The 22579-nt window shown below is 37.8% G+C and overlaps 1 protein-coding gene across 10 annotated transcripts in view; it reads right to left on the bottom strand.

The window, feature by feature from the left end:
• IMMP2L (inner mitochondrial membrane peptidase subunit 2) overlaps window positions 1-22579 on the bottom strand; it is an 873838-nt gene that overhangs the window by 584781 nt on the left and 266478 nt on the right. The window contains exons 6-8 of one of the 10 annotated variants that reach the window (XR_008296717.1): window positions 16758-16865; window positions 2986-3099; window positions 835-915 (exon numbers count right to left, since the gene is read on the bottom strand). The exons of 7 other annotated variants lie outside the window; for them this stretch is intronic. Coding sequence is in view for 1 of the 3 variants with exons in the window: in XM_053218212.1 (XP_053074187.1) it covers window positions 835-915 (81 nt within the window). In the remaining 2 variants the exon portion in view is untranslated. The remainder of the gene's footprint in view (window positions 1-834; window positions 916-2985; window positions 3100-16757; window positions 16866-22579) is intronic. 2 more of the 10 variants (XR_008296716.1, XM_053218212.1) reach the window with 2 other exon arrangements.

The following is a 22579-nucleotide window of genomic DNA, read 5'->3' as shown; positions in this document are numbered from 1 at the left end:
ATACCTGATTGTCAGTGGAATCTGACAAGTATCATTCATTTTGATTCAACAAACCCTTATGGCGCAGTGACAGTGTGCCAGGAACCATGCTATTGAAAGATGAGTAGAAGATCAATTTTATCCTCAAATTGCTAACTGGATTTTCTCATGGTGTTTGGGGCGTGGGGGGTGGTGGAACAGGAAAGGGTCAGAAAAAAACTTTGTGGAAAAGGAAATAATTTGAGATCAACTGTGAAGATAGCCAGAGCTTCAACTGGTAAAAGGGCATTCCTAAAAAAGGAAAGAGTGAGACAAGATGGAGAGGGGGACCAGCGGCCTGCCTACCTAAGCAGGAGGGGATGCAGGATGGACAGAGGAAATGTGGCCACATGGAAAGACTTGAACGCCCTGGTCAAGAGGCTGTGTGGAATGAGGAGTCACTGAAGCTTTCAGAGGTGGGAAGCGATAGGATTCAGGTCTGATTTCTTGAAAACTAGGTTGGAGGAAGGATAATGGATGCCTCACAATAAGACAGAGAGAACAGAGAGAGAAAAAGAGACAACCTGTGGTCAGGAAGAGACACGGTGGCAGGTTTCTATTTCAATTTCCATTTCAAGGAAGTGGAAAAAGAAATATAGATATTGTAGACACTATAAGAGTAGAACCTACATGACCGGGAAAATGAGTGATTACTCACTGAGGTCTCTTTCCTGACCACTCTATTGAAAATCACCACAGCCTACTCACACACACAACCCCATGTCACTTTTCCACTTCACCTTTTCTCATAGCACTTACCCCCATCAGATATACATTAAACATATTTAGACATACTTTAAACCACATCTTACTTACCTATTTTGTCTGTCTTCCTTGACTATAATGTAAGCGTCATCAGGGCAGGAACTTGGATCTGTTTTGTTCACTGTTGTACTTCTACCAATGCAAGAACTCAGTAAATAGTTGCTAAATGAATGAAGGCAAAAATGACTGAAATATGATGGTGTCATTAATAGAAACCACAGGGTCAAGGTTCTCTTTTCTGAGTCCTGAGGCTATAGATAATCATACAAGAGCATAATAACAAATTAGGCTGTGTTAAAATCATGGCTTTGAATATATATATCTCAATGATTTTCTGTTTCCAAAGGACTTTAAGTTATATTTATAACCCATTCAAACTCGGGGTGAGGAGACCTCAGTTCTGTCTGCAGTTCTAATACAAAAGATGCCAGTTTAGAAAAGTCATTTTTCTTCCATAAACTGTATTTCCCTCATTTGTAAAATTAGGGATTAAGTGAACTTACATACACCCACTGTAGGATTAGACAAATCCCAATTTAATTAGCTAAGGATGTAGAATCTTCCAGCCAGATCTGTGAAATGACCAAATGCTTGCCACACCACTGGCCTTTTTTATACATGTGGTTAAAATCACTTACCCAGAAAGAACTTATGCTGCCACAGGCATGCTTCCACTTAAAGGAATGTTTACAAACAGCAGATCTTCTAGTTGTTAAATCAAACTCAGCATGAGCAAGGTCACAGCCCCCATCCATATGGAGAAAGCAGAGTCAGGGCCTGGGTGTCCTTGGTCAATTTCTCTCCCCTAGCTTTCCAGTGTTCCAGAAAGCTTGTTTCTCCAGAGGCTATTATTAACTGATTTAAAACCTGTTATCTGTGCAGTTTTGATAATGAGTTTGGTCTGAAGATCTCAGTTACAAATTCATTTCCTCCCAACTTCCAAGATTCCTTTAGTGCTAATATGCTATATTTCTATAAACTTTCATAGGACCTCACCCAGTTGTAAGGCTGATAACCTTTCTTCCTTCTAAATACAAATTCACCATCAGAGTATATATGGTCCTACCAGATAGCTATTTCTTTAAGCACTAAAAAGAAGCATAGTGATTTTGAATTACGGGAATTTTAAGTAGTTTGAATGGGTTATAAATATAACTCAAAGTCCTTTGGAAACAGAAAGTTATTGAGATATATTCAAAGCCATGATTTCAACACAGCCTAATTTGTTATTATTTAACATTCGCATCCCACTTGGGTAGCATTATGGCTCATGAACTGTAGGGTGATGGAGGAAGAATGCCATCTGCTTCATTGCTAGGAGCTGTGGTCTCCTGAGGTCACTAACGGTGATTATTAACATAGCCTCAAAGGAAACAGTGACTCTGTGCCCAAGGAGGCCAGAAGCTCAAATGTTCTCACTCCAATTCTCTTACTGATTAACTAGGCAACTTCTTAGCAGGAGACCCTTAACCTTGAGCTATCTCTTTAACCCAATCTTTAACAGATTTGATAAGAGCAGTATTTTGCCCCCTTTCATGCTTTTAGATTAGATTACTTTTTTTTCTATATATTGTACTCCAGGGATAATATCACTTATCACACACAAAGGTGTTGGCTGGGTTAATTAAAATATGATTCCAAGATAGACCACAAATTGAAATGCTAAACAATGATTGTTCCCTCATGTCTGTGAGTTCATGAGCCATTGTATAAAAATAGTCTCAGTTCATTCTTTATATCATTACAGAGTGTCTTCTTCACAGAAGAGTAAGGAAAAGTTGGCCCATTCATGCCAGCATATTATCATATTTCAGTATGATAATTCAAGGGATTTTTAATTGGCACTCATTATTAATAACCCCAATTTTTCAAATAGAGCAGAGGAAGCAGTCACTTACACATTTGTTTTAGAATTAGAAGGTTTTTGCCCCCTATTTTCTCAATTACCATTACCCCCAACCCTAAAACTTCAAATTCTGCTGTTAGAGATGTTACTCCCCCCAACTCCCCTCCCCGCAAAACAGTTGCTCCAAATGTTTATATCCCTGGAAGATGTAGGATATTAAGATGCAATCAATCACTAACACTGTGTGAAGCCCCACAGGCAGAAGGAACTCAGGAGTATTAGGTGTTTGGGGTGGTGGAGGGGGGGGAGAAGGAGGGCTAGAAAAAGAAGTAGCGGATGTCTAAGACAAACTTTACCTATTTCACGGTTTTGCCCAAGGCAGCCTTCCAGTAATAGGCTTTAGCTCTGTGGTGGTAGCAATGGGAAAACACAATGGCAAAAAGGTAAACTTGCTGGTTTCAAAAATTCACCTCGACAAAAAAATAGAAGATGAAAAGCGTACCCCTAGGGTAGAGATATGAATAAAACCTCACAATTCTATTCAAACTACTATCTTTGCTGGTCCTTGGTAACTTGGAGGCATCTGCAAATCTTGCCCATTCTTCGCTGCTTCTAAATTAAGCAGAGCCAAGCCCAGTGACCACATAGGAAACAAAAGCCAAGCCCACCCAGGGAGAGAGGACCCCAGGCTCAGAACACTGGCATCAGGACCGCACTAGGCCTGTCAGCAAAGCTGGCAGCATCTGAGATTGCATCCCCAGGCATGACTGATCAGGCAGAGCAGTGTTTGGGGAGATGAGAGATGCTTCCATGAAAATTTGTGTCAAAAGCAGCATCTTCCCATTTAACAAACACCTTTATTTAACTCATTTCCTTCGCAGCAAATACCATTTTTTTTCATTTTTGTAATACTACATTGTCTCATCATGCTCAAAAAACATATAAGTAAGCATTAAGAACTGCAATATGTATAAGTAAAAAATCATTCATGGGGAAGAATAAACAAATGACAAGATTTTTAAGCCAAATCAGAACCATATTATCTTAACAAACATATTAAGTGTGCAAATAATTGTATAAGTAAGTAGCAAACACAAAAACTATTTGTTTGCTATATACTATGGCCTATCTCTTCAGAGACAGGGTCATTTATTTCATTTAATACTTTAAGAATAAAAAGACAGACTTATAATCATTGTAAGTATTTTAAGTATTACACAATGAATAAAGTATTTTCTTCTCTGTGTATATGATGTTAATACAAATTCTAATAGCTTGTAGTAGTGTATTACAGTTTAAAACAATAATCAGTGTTCACATTATGCAAGAAAAGGGACCAAATTGTAGAATTATCAAAATATGGAATCATGTGTTTAGGTCCAACTATGCCCCACTAAGTCATATGAAAGAAAACTGAGAACATACAAAGACACCACATGGAAATGCTTTCCTAAGCATTTCCAAGCATTTCCTAATCAAAGTCCTCTTAGAAACTAAGTAAGTTTCTAAGCTACACCATTCTTGGCCACTTGCACCTTCTCTCGGAGGAAACACATCCATCTTTTCTATCACCAAACCACCACCTTGGTGCTGGATTCCATTCATTCTTCTTCCCTCAGGGACTGCCATCCATCAGTGTTGCCTTCCCTCTTCTGCATCTTTAATCAATCCCTCTCTCTCTCTCTCTCTCTCTCTCTCTCTCTCTCCTGCAATTTTACCTAAGCAAACAAATAAGCTCAAGCCTCCTGCAATTTAAAACCACTCCTCTCACACATCACCAAGTCCTACCACCCTATGTGCCTTTTCCCTTTCTCACTCAACACACTGAAGAAACAACTACATATCCCAACTCTAATTCTACAGTGTATAATTAGTCTTCAGCTTTCAACAATCTCACATCTGCCTACCCTCAATAACTGTCAAAACCGCTCTATTCACAGTGACCAGGGACACTCCCTTTAGTGAAACCCAATAGAGAATTTGTAGTCCTTATTCAGTTTGTCTCTAACATGCTACACTGTTGGCCGTTAGTTCCTATTTGAAACCCATCCCTTCACTACTGAGGCATGCACATATCTAGAAACCAGGTTCTTTTTAGCCTTCTGTCTGTCTATCAATGCTTCTCTGTCACTTTTCCTGGGTCTTTTTTTCCCCAATTATACAACATTTATAAGCATCAAACTATGTTTATCAAGCACATTTTGATGCTTATAAATGTTGTAGCAACGACCAAAAGATAGTCAGACTTCTCATTTGAAGGCAAAACCTGGGAGCCATCCATGCTTGTCCCTTCTGATATACTAACAAAATACTGGGCAGTGATCTTTCTAAAATGAAAATCTGAGTACATGACTTCTCTATTTAAAATCCTTTTATATAGCAACACAAAGTCTTCAAGATAAAGGTCAGCCTTGTTAGCTTTGCACAGGAAGGTGTTTGCAATCAGGTATCTACCTATTTCTCCAGCATCACCGCTGCGTCTCCTTCTTAAGGACCCAATGTTGTGGCCATACTATCTTGGACGACCTATACTTCATACAATGTGCCATGGTCTTTAACATCTCTGTCCATCTGCCATTTCCACATATTGTGTTGTGATTCTAGAATACTTCTCTCCATTCTGACTAACTATTCTTTGTAGTTCAAGATTCAATTTAGGCATCACCCATTGGTATCTGCACGCTATTCACTTTTGCAATTCCTACCCATTACACCATCAGGTATGCATGCATGTGTTTGTGTGTGTATCTTCCCCACTGATCTGAAAACCCTCAATTTGCTTTTTCTAGTACCTACCATGTAGCTGCCCATTAAATGGAGCAAGAGGAAGCTCTACCTTAACTTAAAAAAAAAAAACACTACTATATTCAGAGAAAATGTGTCAAGTGAATATACTATAGCATAGATTCTATTACCTGAAAGTTATCATTACCTGCCTCCCATTATGATAAATAAACTTCAGTGTTACCTTAAAGAAACCTCTTCTACTGGTCTGTTTTTCATTTTTTCAAAATGTTCAGTATTATTCTTGAGCACAGTGACAGAATGCAATCTCCAGACTGAAAGTCTAAATGCATTCCATTTATCATGAGTATTGTATTTAGCAACTGGAATTCTTTTTATGCAGATATAATCCATCAATTATCTCATATTTATCAGAGTTCATTATAAAGGATTTTTTTTCTCTTTTAAAAAATATGAAGCACAAGAGAAGAAACCTTATGCTATTATGTGAGCAAATTAGCTGTCAAAAGCAACTTTTAAAAGGCTTACCAAATAGCATCCTACCCTTTAGAAAGGAGCTTCCAAGGTAAAGAGTTTAATCAAAGTAACTTCTACATGATACCTGTGTTTCAATAATTTACAGACTGCAACTATGACCTGAAAAGACCCCATCTAATGAAAATGCAAGTATTTATCTGCTTATTTTCTTACTCATGGCATTTTTTGTTCAGTCCTCTGGAAAGAAACAATTGGATTTTGTTGATGTTATGCATACAAAAGAGGCATCTCTAAAAGGAGCACTTATCCCTCTTGAAAATGCCCTACCCAAATTTTCTGTGCAAAACCTACCTCCAAAAAAAAAAAAAATGGACCTACCGTATAGCAAGTTGCTCAAAGTTTACAAGTCACCCTTAACCTCTCTCTCTCTCTCTCTCTCTCTCTCTCTCTCTGGCCACATCTAATCAATTGGCCAAAACTGTGTATTCTATTCCTGTATATCTTTCCCATCTATCCACTGACTTATTCCCCACTTTTACCCTGGTGTAGCCAGTATCATCTCATGCTTGGATCACAACAATAGCCTCTCAACCAGATACTCCTTTTCTACTTTTGCCCCTGCTTCTGTCTATTTTCCACAGGGCAGACAGAGCAATCATTCTAAAACAAACATGATGAGGTTAAAACTCTCCAATTACTTCTACATTGTTTAGAACAAAATCTAAAAGCCTTAATGCAGTTTCCAAAAACCTCCAAAACAAAAAACAAAAAACAAAAAACAAAAAAAAAAAACAAAAAACAGCCTCTACTCTCTCTCTCTTCAGGCTCATGTAGTGTAAACTCTTCCTCCAACCATGCTGGCCTTCTGCCACACTTCTCTATCCTACCTTAGGATTTCTGTTTATGCTGACGACCCTATACAATCCCCACTTTACTTTTTCTAGCAAAGTTCTCATTCTTTGGATCTCAGCTTAAATGTCATGTCTACCATAAACTTTCCCTGACTCCCCAGAATAAATTAAATTGAAACTCTACTCTCCCAAGTCACTGCACACTGCCCCTTTAGTGTGGTTAATCACATTTGAAATTATTCGTTCATTGTACATCTACCTCACTAGTTAAGAACCATAAGGAACCATTGCTTCTTGTTCACCACTATAATCTTGAAGCCTCGTACAGTGCTTAACATATAGTAAGAGTCCCAAAGAAACCACTGCCTGGCTGATACATATGCAATTGCAAAAATGTTGATATGTTAATAGAAATGGGAAGTGAACAAAAGTAGAAAGGGGCCAGCCAAGCTTACTGTAATGTTGGGCCTGGGCTTGAACCCATTGAGGAGCTCTGAGCTTCTCGACAGTGCTCACTTAGCCCTCCTCTTTGTGCCCACATACCCCAGAATCCAGAACCAATCCTGGCCACTGGCAGAAAAAAAGATAAAGATCTGCTATTCAGTTTCCGATTTGCTCGGCAATCCTTTTGCACATTCTAAATAATCTAGCCCAGCTTTGCAGTAGTCAAGCTTCCATACAGTTATCCCGTAACCATTTCTCTTCCTCTCCAGCTATCTGCCAAGATTTCAGCCTGTGTTTCAGCCCAATTCCCCAGTAAGTGCTTTTCTGCCTCAAAATCCAGGATAACTCGGAATCCCAACTAAATAAAGATGAAATCCAGGCTAGCCCTTTAAGACTTTCCCAACTACAGCCACCAACCTGAATCTTGAAAGGTAGCCTTCTCTCCACAAAAGCATCTACCTGCCCCAAAGGGACATTTTGCAGAATCAATGCAGGCTTTCCACAAGAGTTACACTGCTAGCCCTTATCCCCACAGACTCATCTCTTAAAGTCAAAGTTACCAAAGGAATATTTGTTATAAAACTCTTATCTTGATTTTTCTCCAAGATTTGTATTCCTGGCTTTTCTTCTTATGGCCTGTGGGATATTCTTAATCTCTGCTATTCCATCCATTCATTCAGACACTTACGGGGAATCTATTGGGTGCCAAATACAATGCTAGACCTTAAGGAAACAATCATAAATAATAAATAACTTTTCCTGGTGAACAGATCACTAAGATTACAGTACATCTAAGAATATAATACATCACAATACACTAAGAATATAATACAAGTATGTATTTAGATGCTCTGAGGGTGTAGAGAGCAGCTAACTGATCTAGAGGTCTTCCCAGAGGAGGTGATAATGGAACCTTGATGGATGATCAGAAATTATGTTTTGAATAAAAACATTACAAACAGAAGAAACACCTTGAGCAAAGTCCAGAATCATAACATATCAGAAAACTCATAGTGAAATAAAATTAGCTCAGCACTACTGGCATATAAGCTATAAAGCCCCAAGTTAGTGGGAATGTGGGCTACAAGGAAAAAAAAAAACAGGAGTAAGATCACAGATAGCCTTTTTTAATTTGTCACACTAAGGAGAGTGCACTTTGTTCTCATGGCAAATGACACCTATGAAGAAGACTAGTCTAGTCAGATATAAACTTTAATAGATACTTCTAGAGGATAATGTGGAGAAGAGATTCAAGGGCACAAGACTGGGGACAGGCACAGAGGGGGTCACAGTAGTCATCTAAGAGATAACAAGGCTTCCACCAGCACAAAGACAGTAGGAATGGAGGAGAAGAAATGCATGTGAGAAATTGGAACTCACAGCCTAACAAGGAAGATCTGGAAAACTAAATGTAATAAAAAGTGATATACTCTAAGTTAAAGGAAATGCTAGGAGACCAGAGAACAATTATTTTATCATGGGAAGTGGGATCATGATGAACCGGGAAGATAAGCTTCTGTTTTGAGGTTACATAGAGTTCACGTACACTTTTGCAGGACGTCAGAGGTTCGGGGCATTTATTCCACCCAATTAGGGAGAACTTCCTGAGGAAGCTGGATCTGAAGGGCTCTTAAGCTCTGGATGTACCTCCAAGACTGGGGGAGTATCATGCCCCAAACTTCGAAAGTGGATGGAACATTCTGAGAACTAATAATTATGCCTGGATGGAGCACAGGAGGCATAATGGGACAGAGTGAAAAGGGACCAAAAGTAGGTGTGATCTAACGCTAGAAGGGTGAGTATACCTGAGTCATCAGTTTGACGTGCAACAGGCTCTGCTTGGCTTTGAGGAGCACATATATATTGTTTCTTGACATTTTTGAAAAATAATAACCTAACACTTCCTCAGCCAACACATAATTTTGAATGTCTTTCCATGGGAGTAAAATGTGCTTGTCTAACTTTTCTTTTATTTACTCTGGCAATACCACCCCAAATCAATACTTGCACCTGACTTTTTTTTTTAATTTTTTTTTAACATTTATTCATTTTTGAGACAGAGAGAGAGACAGAGCATGAATGGGGGAAGGTCAGAGAGAGAGAGGAAGACACAGAATCTGAAACAGGCTCCAGGCTCTGAGCTGTCAGCACAGAGCCCGACGCGGGGCTCAAACTCACGGACCACGAGATAATGACCTGAGCTGAAGTCAGAAGCCCAACCGACTGAGCCACCCAGATGCCCCTGCACCTGACTTTTAACTACACCTGTTTTTTTCCTCAGAAAACAAAACAAAAAAAAAATTAGCCAAAGTCAAAAACACAATATAGCAGGGAGCTCTAAGCAGTCAAGTTAGTGAGAACAGCTCAGCAATTCCTACAAGAAAAATTTACAAATCTCTGATCTGGTATGGTAGCCTTTTAAAAAGCAAAAAGTCATCATTATATAATATAAAACATTAAAAATTCCATTAAAAGGAAGGTGAAAATGAGTCTAAGTAAGATGCACTCATACAAAGAATTTTTAACAGTAACTGAAGAGAACCTTAATTATTTTACTTACTTTACTTGAACCTCTCTAAAAACTTTATTGCCAGTAATTTGGGCTGATGAATGTAGTCAATAAAGAAGAGCCTTGATTTTAACACTCCTCCCTCAAAGCTTGTCCCTCTTGTGGTTTTCCAATGGGCTATTGTTAGATTCATTTACAGTAAAATAATTACCAGCTCCCTAAGCAAGACACATAGCAGGTTATCTATTGTCCCTTAGAGGACTGTTGGACTCTTCTTAACAAGCATTCTAAATTACAATAGCAGCTTTATTGCAATTAACAAACAGACGCGAATCACCAATCCAGTTATATCTCAAAAGAGAGAAGGGTTTTCTGAAGTAGACTGCTGTGGCTGTTTTCTGAACAACTGTTTTGCAACCTTAAATTCAAAAACCAGTCTTGAAGCAAATAGGCACATGTCCCAGGAGCACGGAATACAGAGAGAAAAGCTTTTCTTGCCATTCCCAACAGAAAGAGTAACAGTTTACTGGTTTAAACTGTTTGAGAGAAATTGAGAGAGTGCTGACATGAAAAGACGCCTGCATTCCCCATTGGTACTTACAACACTCACACACTAGCATTGACAGCCCTGTCTGCGGGACATCCCGCAGTCCTGGGTCCCAAAGCAGTAGCCACAAGGCATGACTCTGACCTTCCATTTACACGGACATTCTAATGTTGAGATGTGTCAAAAATTAAACTTGGCAAGTTTCCAGCTTATTTGAATTTCTTCATGTTTTTGAAAAATGCAATTGCACTCTGCATATTCACTGGAATCCCAGAGAACATGTGTTCACAGGGACTTGGGCTTCAGGTCGTGGCTTGTAAGTCAATAAGCTCTAAGTGCCCACTAACGTGGGTGGAGACCTCGAATCAGATATGGATGTGGCCCAAATGACACTTTCTATGCAAATAACACTCATATAAACAGTAACACTAACAGTAAAACACTCTTACATAAATATAGTTGGAAAGACAAACTCAAGTATTTCTGAAGGAAACCAGTTTGTTACAAAGGTAGTTTATGTTCTAGACTGAATTCCTAATGGCTTTGGACCAAGATTATCATTCCCCACTAGGATAGCTCCACTTCGGCTATATCCTGTAACTGCCCCTCACTCCAGAAACAGTTATGGGAGAGTTGGCAGGAAAAGCAAGTAATTGTATTAAAGTTTTAATAATAAAAATTCCACACTTTTAACACATCAGATAGAGCTTACTTGGACGTGTGTGTGTGTGTGTGTGTGTGTGTGTGTGTGTGTGTGTATTGTGCCCATGAGTTACTTACAATGCACACTAAGGCTTAGCATATGTATGTATTTTGCAATTCTTCCCAAGCTTTTCTTCCCTAGGGCATATAGACTAAATTGTGGCCTTTGAACATGAGTAAATATGCAAACAGGAGTAAATATGAAACAGGAGTAGATACGGAAACCTGCTTGTGCAGCTGGAAGTAACTGACCTGAAGGTCCAACCCCTCTTTAAGCCTTCATTTCTCCCACCACAACCACTGTCTTTATAAAATGACACTTTTATATTGTTAAAAATTCCATCAGAACTGATGATTTTAAAAATCAAATTAACACCTGAAATCCCACAGCTCAAAGATAACCATGGTGAATGCTTCAGTAAACATTATTCCATTTATGTCTTTAGACACAGACATAGACATATGAGTTACACACATCAAGCGTGAAACTCTGTAATAATGTATAATTTATACATATTTGTATGAAATTGCCAACTGAATACTTTTTAATTTTTAAGCTAGGAATTTGAAGATGAGGAAGGAAAACCTAATGAAGCATAGTCATTTATTTATAACATATTTTATGATTTTCTAGTTCATATTCATTGTACTATTCTGCCTTTCTCACATACACCAATGATCTAGTTTTTGATGACCAAAACCACTTCCCTAGAATCTAGGTCTAACTTGTATCCAGCAATGAGACTCAAGACTCTAGCTCCAGTCCAAATTTCAGATCCAAAATAATCATTTTTGACAGTTTCTGGGGCACTGAAAAAAATTTTGATGAGAATGAAATGTTTTTCCTAATCATTATAGGATGAAACATGGAGGAGGGTGCCTGGCTGGCTCAGTTGGTAGACAGTATGCATGTAACTCTTCATCTCGGGGACATGAGTTCAAGCCCTACATTGGGCATGGAGCCCACTCTTTAAAACTTAATTAATTTAAAAAAAAAAGAAATGAAACATGGAGAAGGAAACTTGAACTATATCTGAATAATCAACAAAAGGCAAGGCACACAAGTTGTCTATATGGAGCAAGTCTCCTATGCTATTTTTATAATCATAGGCATTCAAAAATATTTTTTATTTGACTTTACTGGTGGAAGAGAACAAATCTTTTAGAATAAGAGCTATTTTAGGGGGGCCTGGGTGTCTCAGTCAAAGTATCCGACTTTGGCTCAGGTCATGATCTCGCGGTTGGTGAGTCTGAGCCCTGCATGGGGCTCTGATGACAGCTCAGCTTCAGATTCTATGTCTCCCTCTCTCTCTGCCCCTTCCTCTCTCTTTCTCTCTCTCTCTCTCTCTCTCTCTCTCTCTCTCTCTCTCTCTGCCCCTTCCCCGTTCATGCTCTGTCTCTCTCTGTCTCAAAAATAAATAAAACGTTAAAAAGAAAAAGAAGCTTGAGAGTATCTGGAATTAAAACAGACCCTAAATTCAAAGACAGGTCATTTGAAGAAAAGGGGAAGCAATCAGGAACACAAGAGGGTGGCCATGTGAGGAAGGAGGTAGTCACTGGAGTGCTTCTTCTATAAGCCAAAGAATGCCAAAGACCCCAATTCTCCCTCATGGCCTCTGGGCAGAACTAATCCTGCTGATACCTTAATTTCAGGCTTCCAGCCTCCAGCATTGTGAGAGAATAAATGTCTATTGTTTTAAGTCATTCTGTTTGTCACAGTTTGTCAAAACAGCCCTAAGAAATGAATACACTAATCATATATTGGGCACTTACTATGGCCAAGTGTTTTCCAAACACTTTAGATGGATTAATTCATTGAATCCTAAAAACAATGCTATGAGTTAGAAATATTATTGTCTCCATTTTATAAATGAGGAAACTGTAGTACAAAGAGTGTATGAGGTGAGATCACACAGAAAGGGACAAAGTCAACACCAGAACCCTGAAAGTCTGACACCACAGCATGTGCTTTTAACTACTGTATTATACTTTCTTTTACCAGAAGAACAAAGTGTACCTTGGGTATAAAGGGAGATAAGCAGACATATAAAAAGGTCAGTTTACAGGGACCTTGAAAAGAAGACAAAAGATTTTCTCCATGACACAGCAACAAATGGGTTAGGCTTTTAATGTATTGCCAAGTGCACTGGTTCAACCTTCAACATATATCTTGAATCTGCCTGCTTTAATCCACCTTTAAATAACACTGTTCCCGAATAAGCTACCAACATCACTAACCTAGAACAAATATCAACCTCCTATGTAGTAGCAAAGTTTTACTCTTGCCCTTTTGAACATTCTCCACACAAGCCTCATTTCCCTTTTAAAAACAAGTCATCTCACTTATCTTAAAATCACCAATGACTTCCCAGTGGTCATAGAATAAAATCCAAAGCAAGGTCCTCCATGATCTGGCTTCCTCCTCAACATCATCTCATATCATCACTCTCATCCTTCATTATGCTACATCAATAATGGGCTCCTTTCTGTTTTACAAACACATCAAGCCCTTATCTGTCTCTGGGCCTTGGTAATCATTGTTTCCTCTGCAAGAAGTCCTTTCTTTCCCATTCCTGTGTGGCTAGCCCATCCTCACCCTCCATATTCCAGCTCACATGGCATCTCCCAAGAGAGGTCTTCACTCAGCACCTACCTCAGGTGCTGGCCTGATGTCACTCCATCATGTGTTTATTATTGTCATAGCACTTACCACAATGTAAGAATCTCATTTATTTACTTATATACTATCTACTGTAACAAAGAGCAGAATGTCCAAGAGGGCAGGGAATTTGTATAGCTTTTGTGCCACTAAAACACAGCACCCAAAACAGTGACTGGCACATAACAAACACCAGCAAACATTTGTCATAAGCATTGAGGAAATTGCATGATGGACTAGGATTCTAAGAAACTTGGTCTGTGTAGCAGAGTACAGGATGGCTTCCAAAAAGGCACAAACTAGAGAAATACACAGATTAGGAGGCTATTAGTGCACACTAGTGGTGAATGTTTGAGGGCCCGGATAAGAACCGCATAGGCAAAAACAGCAAAGAAAGACTGAAATACAGAGACCTCTAGGACATAAAGGCAAAAAAATTTGGTGACCCATTAAATACACAGGATACAGGAATAGTAATGTTGAAAGTCAAGAATTTTCCCAAGCCTTAGAGCTCAGGTTCATGGAATACTTCCATAACATTTAGTCTACACTTCATAATTTCATTTTTGGTCTATCCAACAGTAACCAAACATAAACTAAGAACCAGCAGAGATACTCAGGAGGCTTACTAAACTTCACAGAAGTTTCACCCAGTGCAACTAATGTGAGAAGCATCATTGTTACCAAAACCAAACAACAACAATGCAAAACCTATTATATCCATGTTTACCAGAAAGAATGCTAGACTGAACAGCCGTAAAAGTACATTATACGTAAGAATCAAATATATCAGGGTACTCTGCTGCAAATCACAGATAGAAATTGATGTCAAATGGCACTAAAACCAAACAAAAACCAAACAAACTTGATTTCAAAAGGTTATAAGGCAGGTAAGTCATGGCAGGTAAGTCAATGATCCTCTGAACATGACAGGGCACTGGTTTTTCTCCTGAAAGGAGACCACAGGAATGGTGGACAGCTGCGGTTGTTTTTACAGGCATCATAATGCTATTTAACTGTAACAATTAATGCATCATAATTATTGTAAGTTATTTGATGTTATTTTGATCATTTTAATGACTTCCAGTGCTCCACCAAAATTTTCAGTATCCAAAACGATCTCTAAAATAAAAAATATTTAACATTAAAAAAAATTTTTTAAAGAAAAAGGGGGGCACCACGGTGGCTCAGTCGGTTGAGGGATCAACTTCGGCTCAGGTCAGTATCACACAGCTCATGATCTCAAGCCCCGCGACGGGCTCTGTGCTGACAGCTTGGAGCCTGGAGCCTGCTTTGGATTCTATGTCTCCCTCTCTCTCTGCCCCTAACCCACTTGCATTATGTCTCTGTCATTCTCAAAAATAAATAAACGTTAAAAAAAATTTTTAAAGAAAAAATATTTGAGAATCACTGATCTGCAATATTTTAAGCATCATACTAAGTACTATGCAAATACAAATGATTAGGTTGCAGTCTCATAAGGCTTATAAAACTCATAAGACCTCTTAAGGAAAAGAAACACATACACAAACAATTTATAGAAAGAGACATATGGATCAACTTCTGGTATGATAGCATGAGGAGCTCCACTAATCGGTTTAAAACTAGGAAAAAAAACTGGCAGAATTATTAAAAACTGGTGAAATTATCTTTAAAAATTTAAAGCTTCTTCAAATGGTCCTAATGGCAAATAGCAAATGAAAAAAAAAAACATCTATTCAAGAAAATCTATGGAAATCGTGCAAGAAAGGCAAAACGGTAACATTTGTACCAACACTGCTCCCTCTCTTTCTGCTCCTAGTTCAGAGATAAACAGTGAAATTTTACAATGATAAAAGGGTCAATTCATCAGGAAGATATAACAATTATAAGCAAATATGCAGGAAGTAACAATTCACTGAAATATATGAAGCACAAACTTACAGAATTAAAAGGAGAAAGATAATTCTGCAATAATATTTTAATACTCTACTTTCAATAATGGAGAGGAAAATCTAGACAGAAGACCAAGGAAATAGAAGACTTGAATGACACTATAAACCAACTAACCCAAGAGACATCTAAAGAACACCCCACCAAACAAATGAATCTATATTATTTTTAAGCACAAAATGGAACATTCTCCAGAACAGACTATATGGTAGGGATAGAAAAGACAGAAATAATACAATCTATTTTCTGCAACAAAAATGGAATGGGATTAAAAATTAATAACAGGTACATTTTGGGAAACTTATGAATGTGTTTAATTCTTCTTTTAATGCTCCATCAAAATTTTCAGTATTCAAAACGGTCTCTAAAATAAAAAAACCCAGCAGATACACTCAGGAGGCTTACTGAATGTCACAGAAGCTTCACCCTGTACGACTAATGCGAGAAGCATCATTTTTGCCAAAACCAAACAACAACATAAAACCTATTATATCCATGTATACCAGAAAGAATGCTGGACTGAACAGCTATAAAAATGCATTATATGTAAGAATCAAATACATCAGGGTACTCTTCTGCAAATCACAGATACATACTCCTTGCTATGGACTGAATGCTTGTGTTCCCCAAGCAAAATTCATACTTTGAACTCCTAACTCCCAAAGTGATGGTATTAGGAGGTGGGATTTTTGGCAGGTAATTAAGTCATGAAGGTGGAGACTTCATGAATGGGATTAGTTCCCTTTTAAGAACATAAGCTGCTCCCTCTCTTTGTTCTTGAAAATGTGAAAATACGAGAAGATGGACATTAGCATGTCCGGAAGAAAACTCTCACCAGACCCCATCATGCTGGCACCCTGACCTTGGACTTCCAGACTCCAGAACCATGAGAACTAACTTTGTGTTGTTGATAAGCCACTGAGTTTATGGTATTTTCTTATAGCAGCCCAAACTGACTAAGACACTCCTAAATAGCCAATGGGTCAAAGAAAAAAATCAAAAGGAAAATCAGAAAAAAAAAAATCTGCTAAATGACAGAAAGGAAGCCAACAAGGAAATAAAAGATCATATAGAGAGTAAAAACTAATTCTATTTAGGAAAACCAAGAAAGTTCTGCAGTGGAAGCAACATCTGAGGTAGGTCTTAAAAGATGAGTATGAATTTACCTGAAGACAGGGAGAAAGAGAATAAAGCAAAAATTAATTAATAATAATAATAATAATAATAATAATATAATAATAATAATAATAAAAGTAGCTTACCAAAGCAGGCAGGTATTGAAGTAGATGATACATTCTGCAATAATAAGCACATCAAAGTGACTGGAGTGTAGGGCATGTTTCAGGGGCATGCAATGGAGGAAGATGATGCTGGAAAGGGTAGTTAGGACCCAGAGGTTAATGAGCAAGCACACTATTCCATGGAGCATGGACTCTATTTTGGGCAACAGGACATCATTAACCTTTGTAAAAAGGTTGTGTTTTATATCACATTCTATCTCACAGCATTCGTGTGTATTACCATTTTTTTCTCCAATGTATAATACAAGTTTTTCCAGTCAGATAAAATATGCTGTACTTCCTCTGGCTCCATCACAGTTAGTGGTGCAATGCTGAGGACACTGAAGCAATTTAATAAAACAATTACTTTTTTACTGCACCAACAGTACAAAATTCCTAGAGATGTTTTGACCATAAACCAACAAGCATTTCTTTTATTTTTTAATTCATTTAGTCTTGTTGGCTATCCAATATAACTGAACAAATTATACCTGAATTGTGCTTCCTTACTCTTTAATGCCACTAGGAAAGAAATCTTAATGTCCTCTTTTCATTCTTCTAAGTAGCAATTTTTAAAGTGACAATGCTTAACAGGAAATGAGACCAATTAAGCACCAGATCTTTGTTACTGTGGTTTATATCCACAAGAAGGTAAAAGCCATCTGCATCTAAAGACCATAATAAAATCTGCAGCACAGCAATGTGACAAATATATTTTTATTGTAACTGTTCTAAAGAAAAATTGTAATGAAATAAAAGCACCATGATTTAGAAACCTACCAGCAAATTTAATCTGAAAGCATAGATCCTTACCACCATTCACTATGAAAAGAGTATCTCCCACTTCTAAGAAATTAAAAAGACGCACATGGGATTGGGTACTACAGTAAACATGTAAAAGGACAGTGGAGTAGAAGAGAACATCTGGCTGAGGTGATAAAGCCAAAAACATTATCTGACTCAATCATCTTTGTTTCATAATTTCCACAAGCAAGCTTAATAGCTTGAAAACAAAAGCAGAGAAAGCAGGTGGGCAGAGGCAGTCTAGGGTTGAGAGGAATACAGGGAAAGTCAAAGAGAACCTTCAAAGATGCTATTAAAGGCACTGTTATGATGGCTTATGGTTGTGGTGGAATTCAAGGTTTGGGTGGAGACAACCAGAGTAAGAAATTGAGAAGAAAGGCTGTAGTCCACTGAAAGGAAACTTGAAAGAAAATTCCAGATTCTTGGAAGAAGGAGCTTGGAGAGGGGCAAACTGGAATGACAAAGATGACATTACCCTAGGGTACCATGAGTAAAGAGAAAATAAAGATAATACCACCAAGAATGCCTGTGACCTGTGGCATTAAGAATGCCACAGACAAGGAAGGTAGCAGGCCTTGAGAGGAAGAAGAAACCTAAATGAGGAGCTGCCATCCAGGACAGAGGGAAAATGCCCAGAAGGACAGCAAACACTGGGGACATGGCTGGGACAATGGGAATTAGGAAACAAATGCCTATGGAGACCTGTTATCTTAAGAGAAATTGTTAAATAATTTTGTAGAACGATGCTCTGGAAATCATATGAGTAGGAAAAAAAGTATGACAGACTCCTCCTCTATTTTTATAAGAATAAGTGGGAGTAAGAGAAGTATCCACGATAGAGTCTGGAGAGAAGTAGTCAAGTGCAAATGTCAGAAGTGTACGTCAATTATTAAAGAAGTTGAGTAGATTCCTCCTTTATGTATTTAGAGACTGTAGCCATCTTTACTAAATTGGCAATGCTCTAGCTAAGACTACTAAAGAGGTACCTGAGGGGTGGGGGGACATTTATTCTACAACTAGAATTCAAGTTAAGCTAGCTTCAACAAGATGGTGTACTCTAGATCAATGCTTTTCGTATTTTAATGTTCATAGAAACCACCAGGGGATCTTGTTAAAATTTAAATTCTGCCTCAAGAGATCAGGGCTTAGACCTGAAAGTGTGTATTTCTAACAAGCTCCCAGGTGATACTTATGTAATGGTATGCAAACCACTAACAGTAACAAGGACCTAGATTTCAGGACCTTCAAAATATGTGATGGGTGTGTGCCTTTAAGGAATGTTTCTCAAACTCTAGAGTCCATGTAAATCACTTTGGAATTTTGTTAAAATGCAGATATGGTTCAGCAGATCTCAGATGGGGCCAAATATTCCACATTTCTCAACATCCCGGGTGTAAAGATACTGCTGGTTCATAGACTATACGTTGATCAGTAGGGAATTATAGAGCATACATACAATTAAACCCTAGTTTTGCCTAACATGATTCATGCTGTCAGGATATACTTTCTATTATCCAAAATCAATTGGATAAAGCAATACAGACAGAGGTTTCTCCTGACATTTTTCAAAAAATAAAAATGTTTGCAATAAAATAATAATAATAATAATAATAATAATAATAATAATAATAATATAACCACAAAATAAAATTGTCTAATTATATATTGCCAGGGGGAGATATCATCCTAAAATAATCTCAGCCATAGGGCAACCAGACATTGCCTACCTTTGTAAAAATATCAAGAGAGCACTAAGTGTCCCACTATCAGTGAGGATTAGAGCCAGGAACGATTTGCAGAAATCAAGTGTAGGAATTATTTTAAGAATTTGCAAACAATCCCTGCTTTCTAGCTAACTGTCTAATTCCCACAACTATACAAGAATTTCTTCTGATTTGCAAAATAAGTGAAGGCAAAAGACAGAACCAGAATATTAAATAAATTTGCATCTAGTTTTATGATGAGTATATAAGAAAAATTCAAAAATAACTAGTAATACATTTTCCTATTCATAAATGTGATACACAACCATAGCTACCTAAGCACACATAACCTCAGGAGGGAAAGACCTGACTTCCATAAGGAAACATGATATCTGACCAACCTATTTGAATTTCCGAAAGGGGTGCCCATAGACAGAGAAACATCTGGTCAAGTTTAACTCTAACAAGATGTTTTAAATCAAGTTAATATGGGATAGGAAGTCTTTAGAACATCCAACTAAGTGAGGGCTTTGCCTAACATTATTCAGGGTAGCCAGGATATAGTTCCAAACACCCAAAATAAGTATGACAAAACAAAATAGGTTCCAAGTTGTTTTTTTTTTTAACTAGAAACTTGAAATTTTCTGCAAAAAAAATGATTTAATGGAAGTTGCCTAATTTTATGTTAATCATAAATAATTAATTTAGAGAGAAGAAAAAAGATAATAATGAACAGGAACTTCTCTGATCAAAGTAGTTTACACAAGTGCTGCTCAGAAAGCCTTTCTAACACAGTGTTTATTTAATATGTTTATAAAGAAGTGTAGAGTGAAATCTCCAGCTCAAGCATGACAAAGGCTCTGTGAGACAATGCAAGTTCAAGAAGTCTGCAATATAATGCAAGATTGTGTATCTTTATGGTTAGATAGAAAACTGCAAATAGAGAAACACACTCCCTCTACCATGCACTGAAGAAAGTTGAATAAAACACACCCATGGTCTTCTGGGAGCTTAAATCTTACAGAGAGGAAGAAATGAAAATTATTGTTTGCAATCAATGAAAGGACTAATGGAGCTGTGTGCTTACAGTTATGAGGTGCAGGGATAGAGTTGACTGGGTTGGGGTTCATGAAAGACTTTACAGCATGACAGCATCATAGAGGATGGGAAGGAATTTGCATAGAGAGCATTATGCAACAAGGTCTTCCAGGGAGAGACAACAGCTGACCCTTGGACATAAAACTGTGGCTTAGATCAAGAAGAAGAAGAGAGAGAGAAAGGGGCTGAATGTATACTTGAACAAATCACAGCTGAGAACTTCCCTGATCTAGGGAAGGAAACAGGCACTGAAATCCAAGAGGCACAGAGAACTCCCTTCAGACGTAACTTGAATCGATCTTCTGCATGACATATCATAGTGAAACTGGCAAAATACAAGGATAAAGAGAGACTTCTGAAAGCAGCTAGGGATAAACAGGCCCTAACATACAAAGGTAGACACATAAGGGTAGCAGCAGACCTATCTACTGAAACTTGGCAGGCCAGAAAGGAATGGCAGGAAATCTTCCATGTGATGAACAGAAAAAATATGCAGCCAAGAATCCTTTATCCACCAAGTCTGTCATTAAGAATAGAAGGAGAGATTGAGGTTTTCCAAAACAAACAAAAACTGAAGGAATTCATCACCACTAAACCAGCCCTACAAGAGATCCTAAGACGGACTCTGTAAGTGAAATTTTGCAAGGACCACAAAGTACCAGAGACATCACTACAAGCATGAAACCTACAGACATCACAATGACTCTAAACCCATATCTTTCAATAATAACACTGAATGTAAATGGACTAAATGCTCCAACCAAAAGACACAGGGTAGCAGAATAGATAAACAAACAAGACCCATCTATTTGCAGTCTACAAGAGACTCATTTTAAAACTGAGGAAACCTTCAGGTTAAAAGTGAGGGGAAGGAAACTACCTACCATGCTACTGGAAGTCAAAAGAAAGCTGGAGTAGCCATTCTTATATCAGACAACTAGACTTTAAATTAAAGGCTGTAACAAGAGATGAAGAAGGGCACTGTATAATATTTACAGGGTCTATCCATCAAGAAGAGCTAACAATTATAAATGTCTATGCACCAAATTCAGAAAACCCCCAAATATATAAAACAATTTATCACAAACATAAGCAAACTTATTGATAAGAATGTGGTAATTGCAGGAGATTTTAGTACTCCACTTACAACAATGGATAGATCATCTAGAGACAGGATCAATAAAGAAACAAGGGCCAATGCATGATACATTGGGTCAAATGGACTTGACAGATATAGTTTGAACTCTGCATCAAAAAGCAACAGAATATATTTTCTTCTTGAATGCACATGCAACAATCTCCAAGATAGATCATATACGGGTCACAAAACAGCCCTTCATAAGTATACAAGAATTGAGATCGTACCATGCACACTTTCAGACCACAATGCTATGAAACTTGAAATCAACCACAGAAAAAAGTCTGGAAAACCTCCAAAAGCATGGAGGTTAAAGAACACCCTACTAATGATTGAATGGGTCAACCAGGCAATTAGAGAAGGAATTAAAAGATATATGAAACAAATGAAAATGAAAATACGACATTCCAAACACTTTGGAATGCAGTGAAGGCAGTCCTGAGAGGAAAATACATTGCAATCCATGCCTATCTCAAGAAACAAGAAAAATACCAAATACAAAATCTAACAGCACACCTACAGGAACTAAAAGCAGAACAGCAAAGACACCCCAAACCCAGCAGAAGAAGAGAAATAATAAAGATCAGAGCAGAAATAAACAATATAGAATGTAAAAAACAGTAGAACACATCAATGAAACCAAGAGTTGGGTTTTTGAAAAAATAAACAAAATTGATAAACCTCTAGCCAGGCTTCTCAAAAAGAAAAGGGAGAGGACCCAAATAGATAAAATCCTAAGTGAAAATGGAATTATTACAACCTAACTCTCAGAAATACAAGCAATTATCAGGAAATACTATGTAAAACTATATGCCAACAATCTGGACAACCTGGAAGAAATGGACAAATTCCTAAGCACCCGCACACTTCCAAAACTCAAACAGGAAGAAATAGAAAACTTGAACAGACCCATAACCAGCAAAGAAATGGAATCAGTTATCAAAAATCTCCCAACAAATAAGAGTCCAGGACCAGAGGGCTTCCCTGGGGAATTCTACCAGACATTTAAAGCAGAGATAATACCTATGCTTCTCAAGCTGTTCCAAACAAAACAGAAAGGG

This window comes from Acinonyx jubatus, chromosome A2 (assembly GCF_027475565.1).
Source record: "Acinonyx jubatus isolate Ajub_Pintada_27869175 chromosome A2, VMU_Ajub_asm_v1.0, whole genome shotgun sequence".
Taxonomy (NCBI): Eukaryota; Metazoa; Chordata; class Mammalia; order Carnivora; family Felidae; genus Acinonyx; species Acinonyx jubatus.
This window is presented reverse-complemented; position numbering and strand designations above follow the sequence as displayed.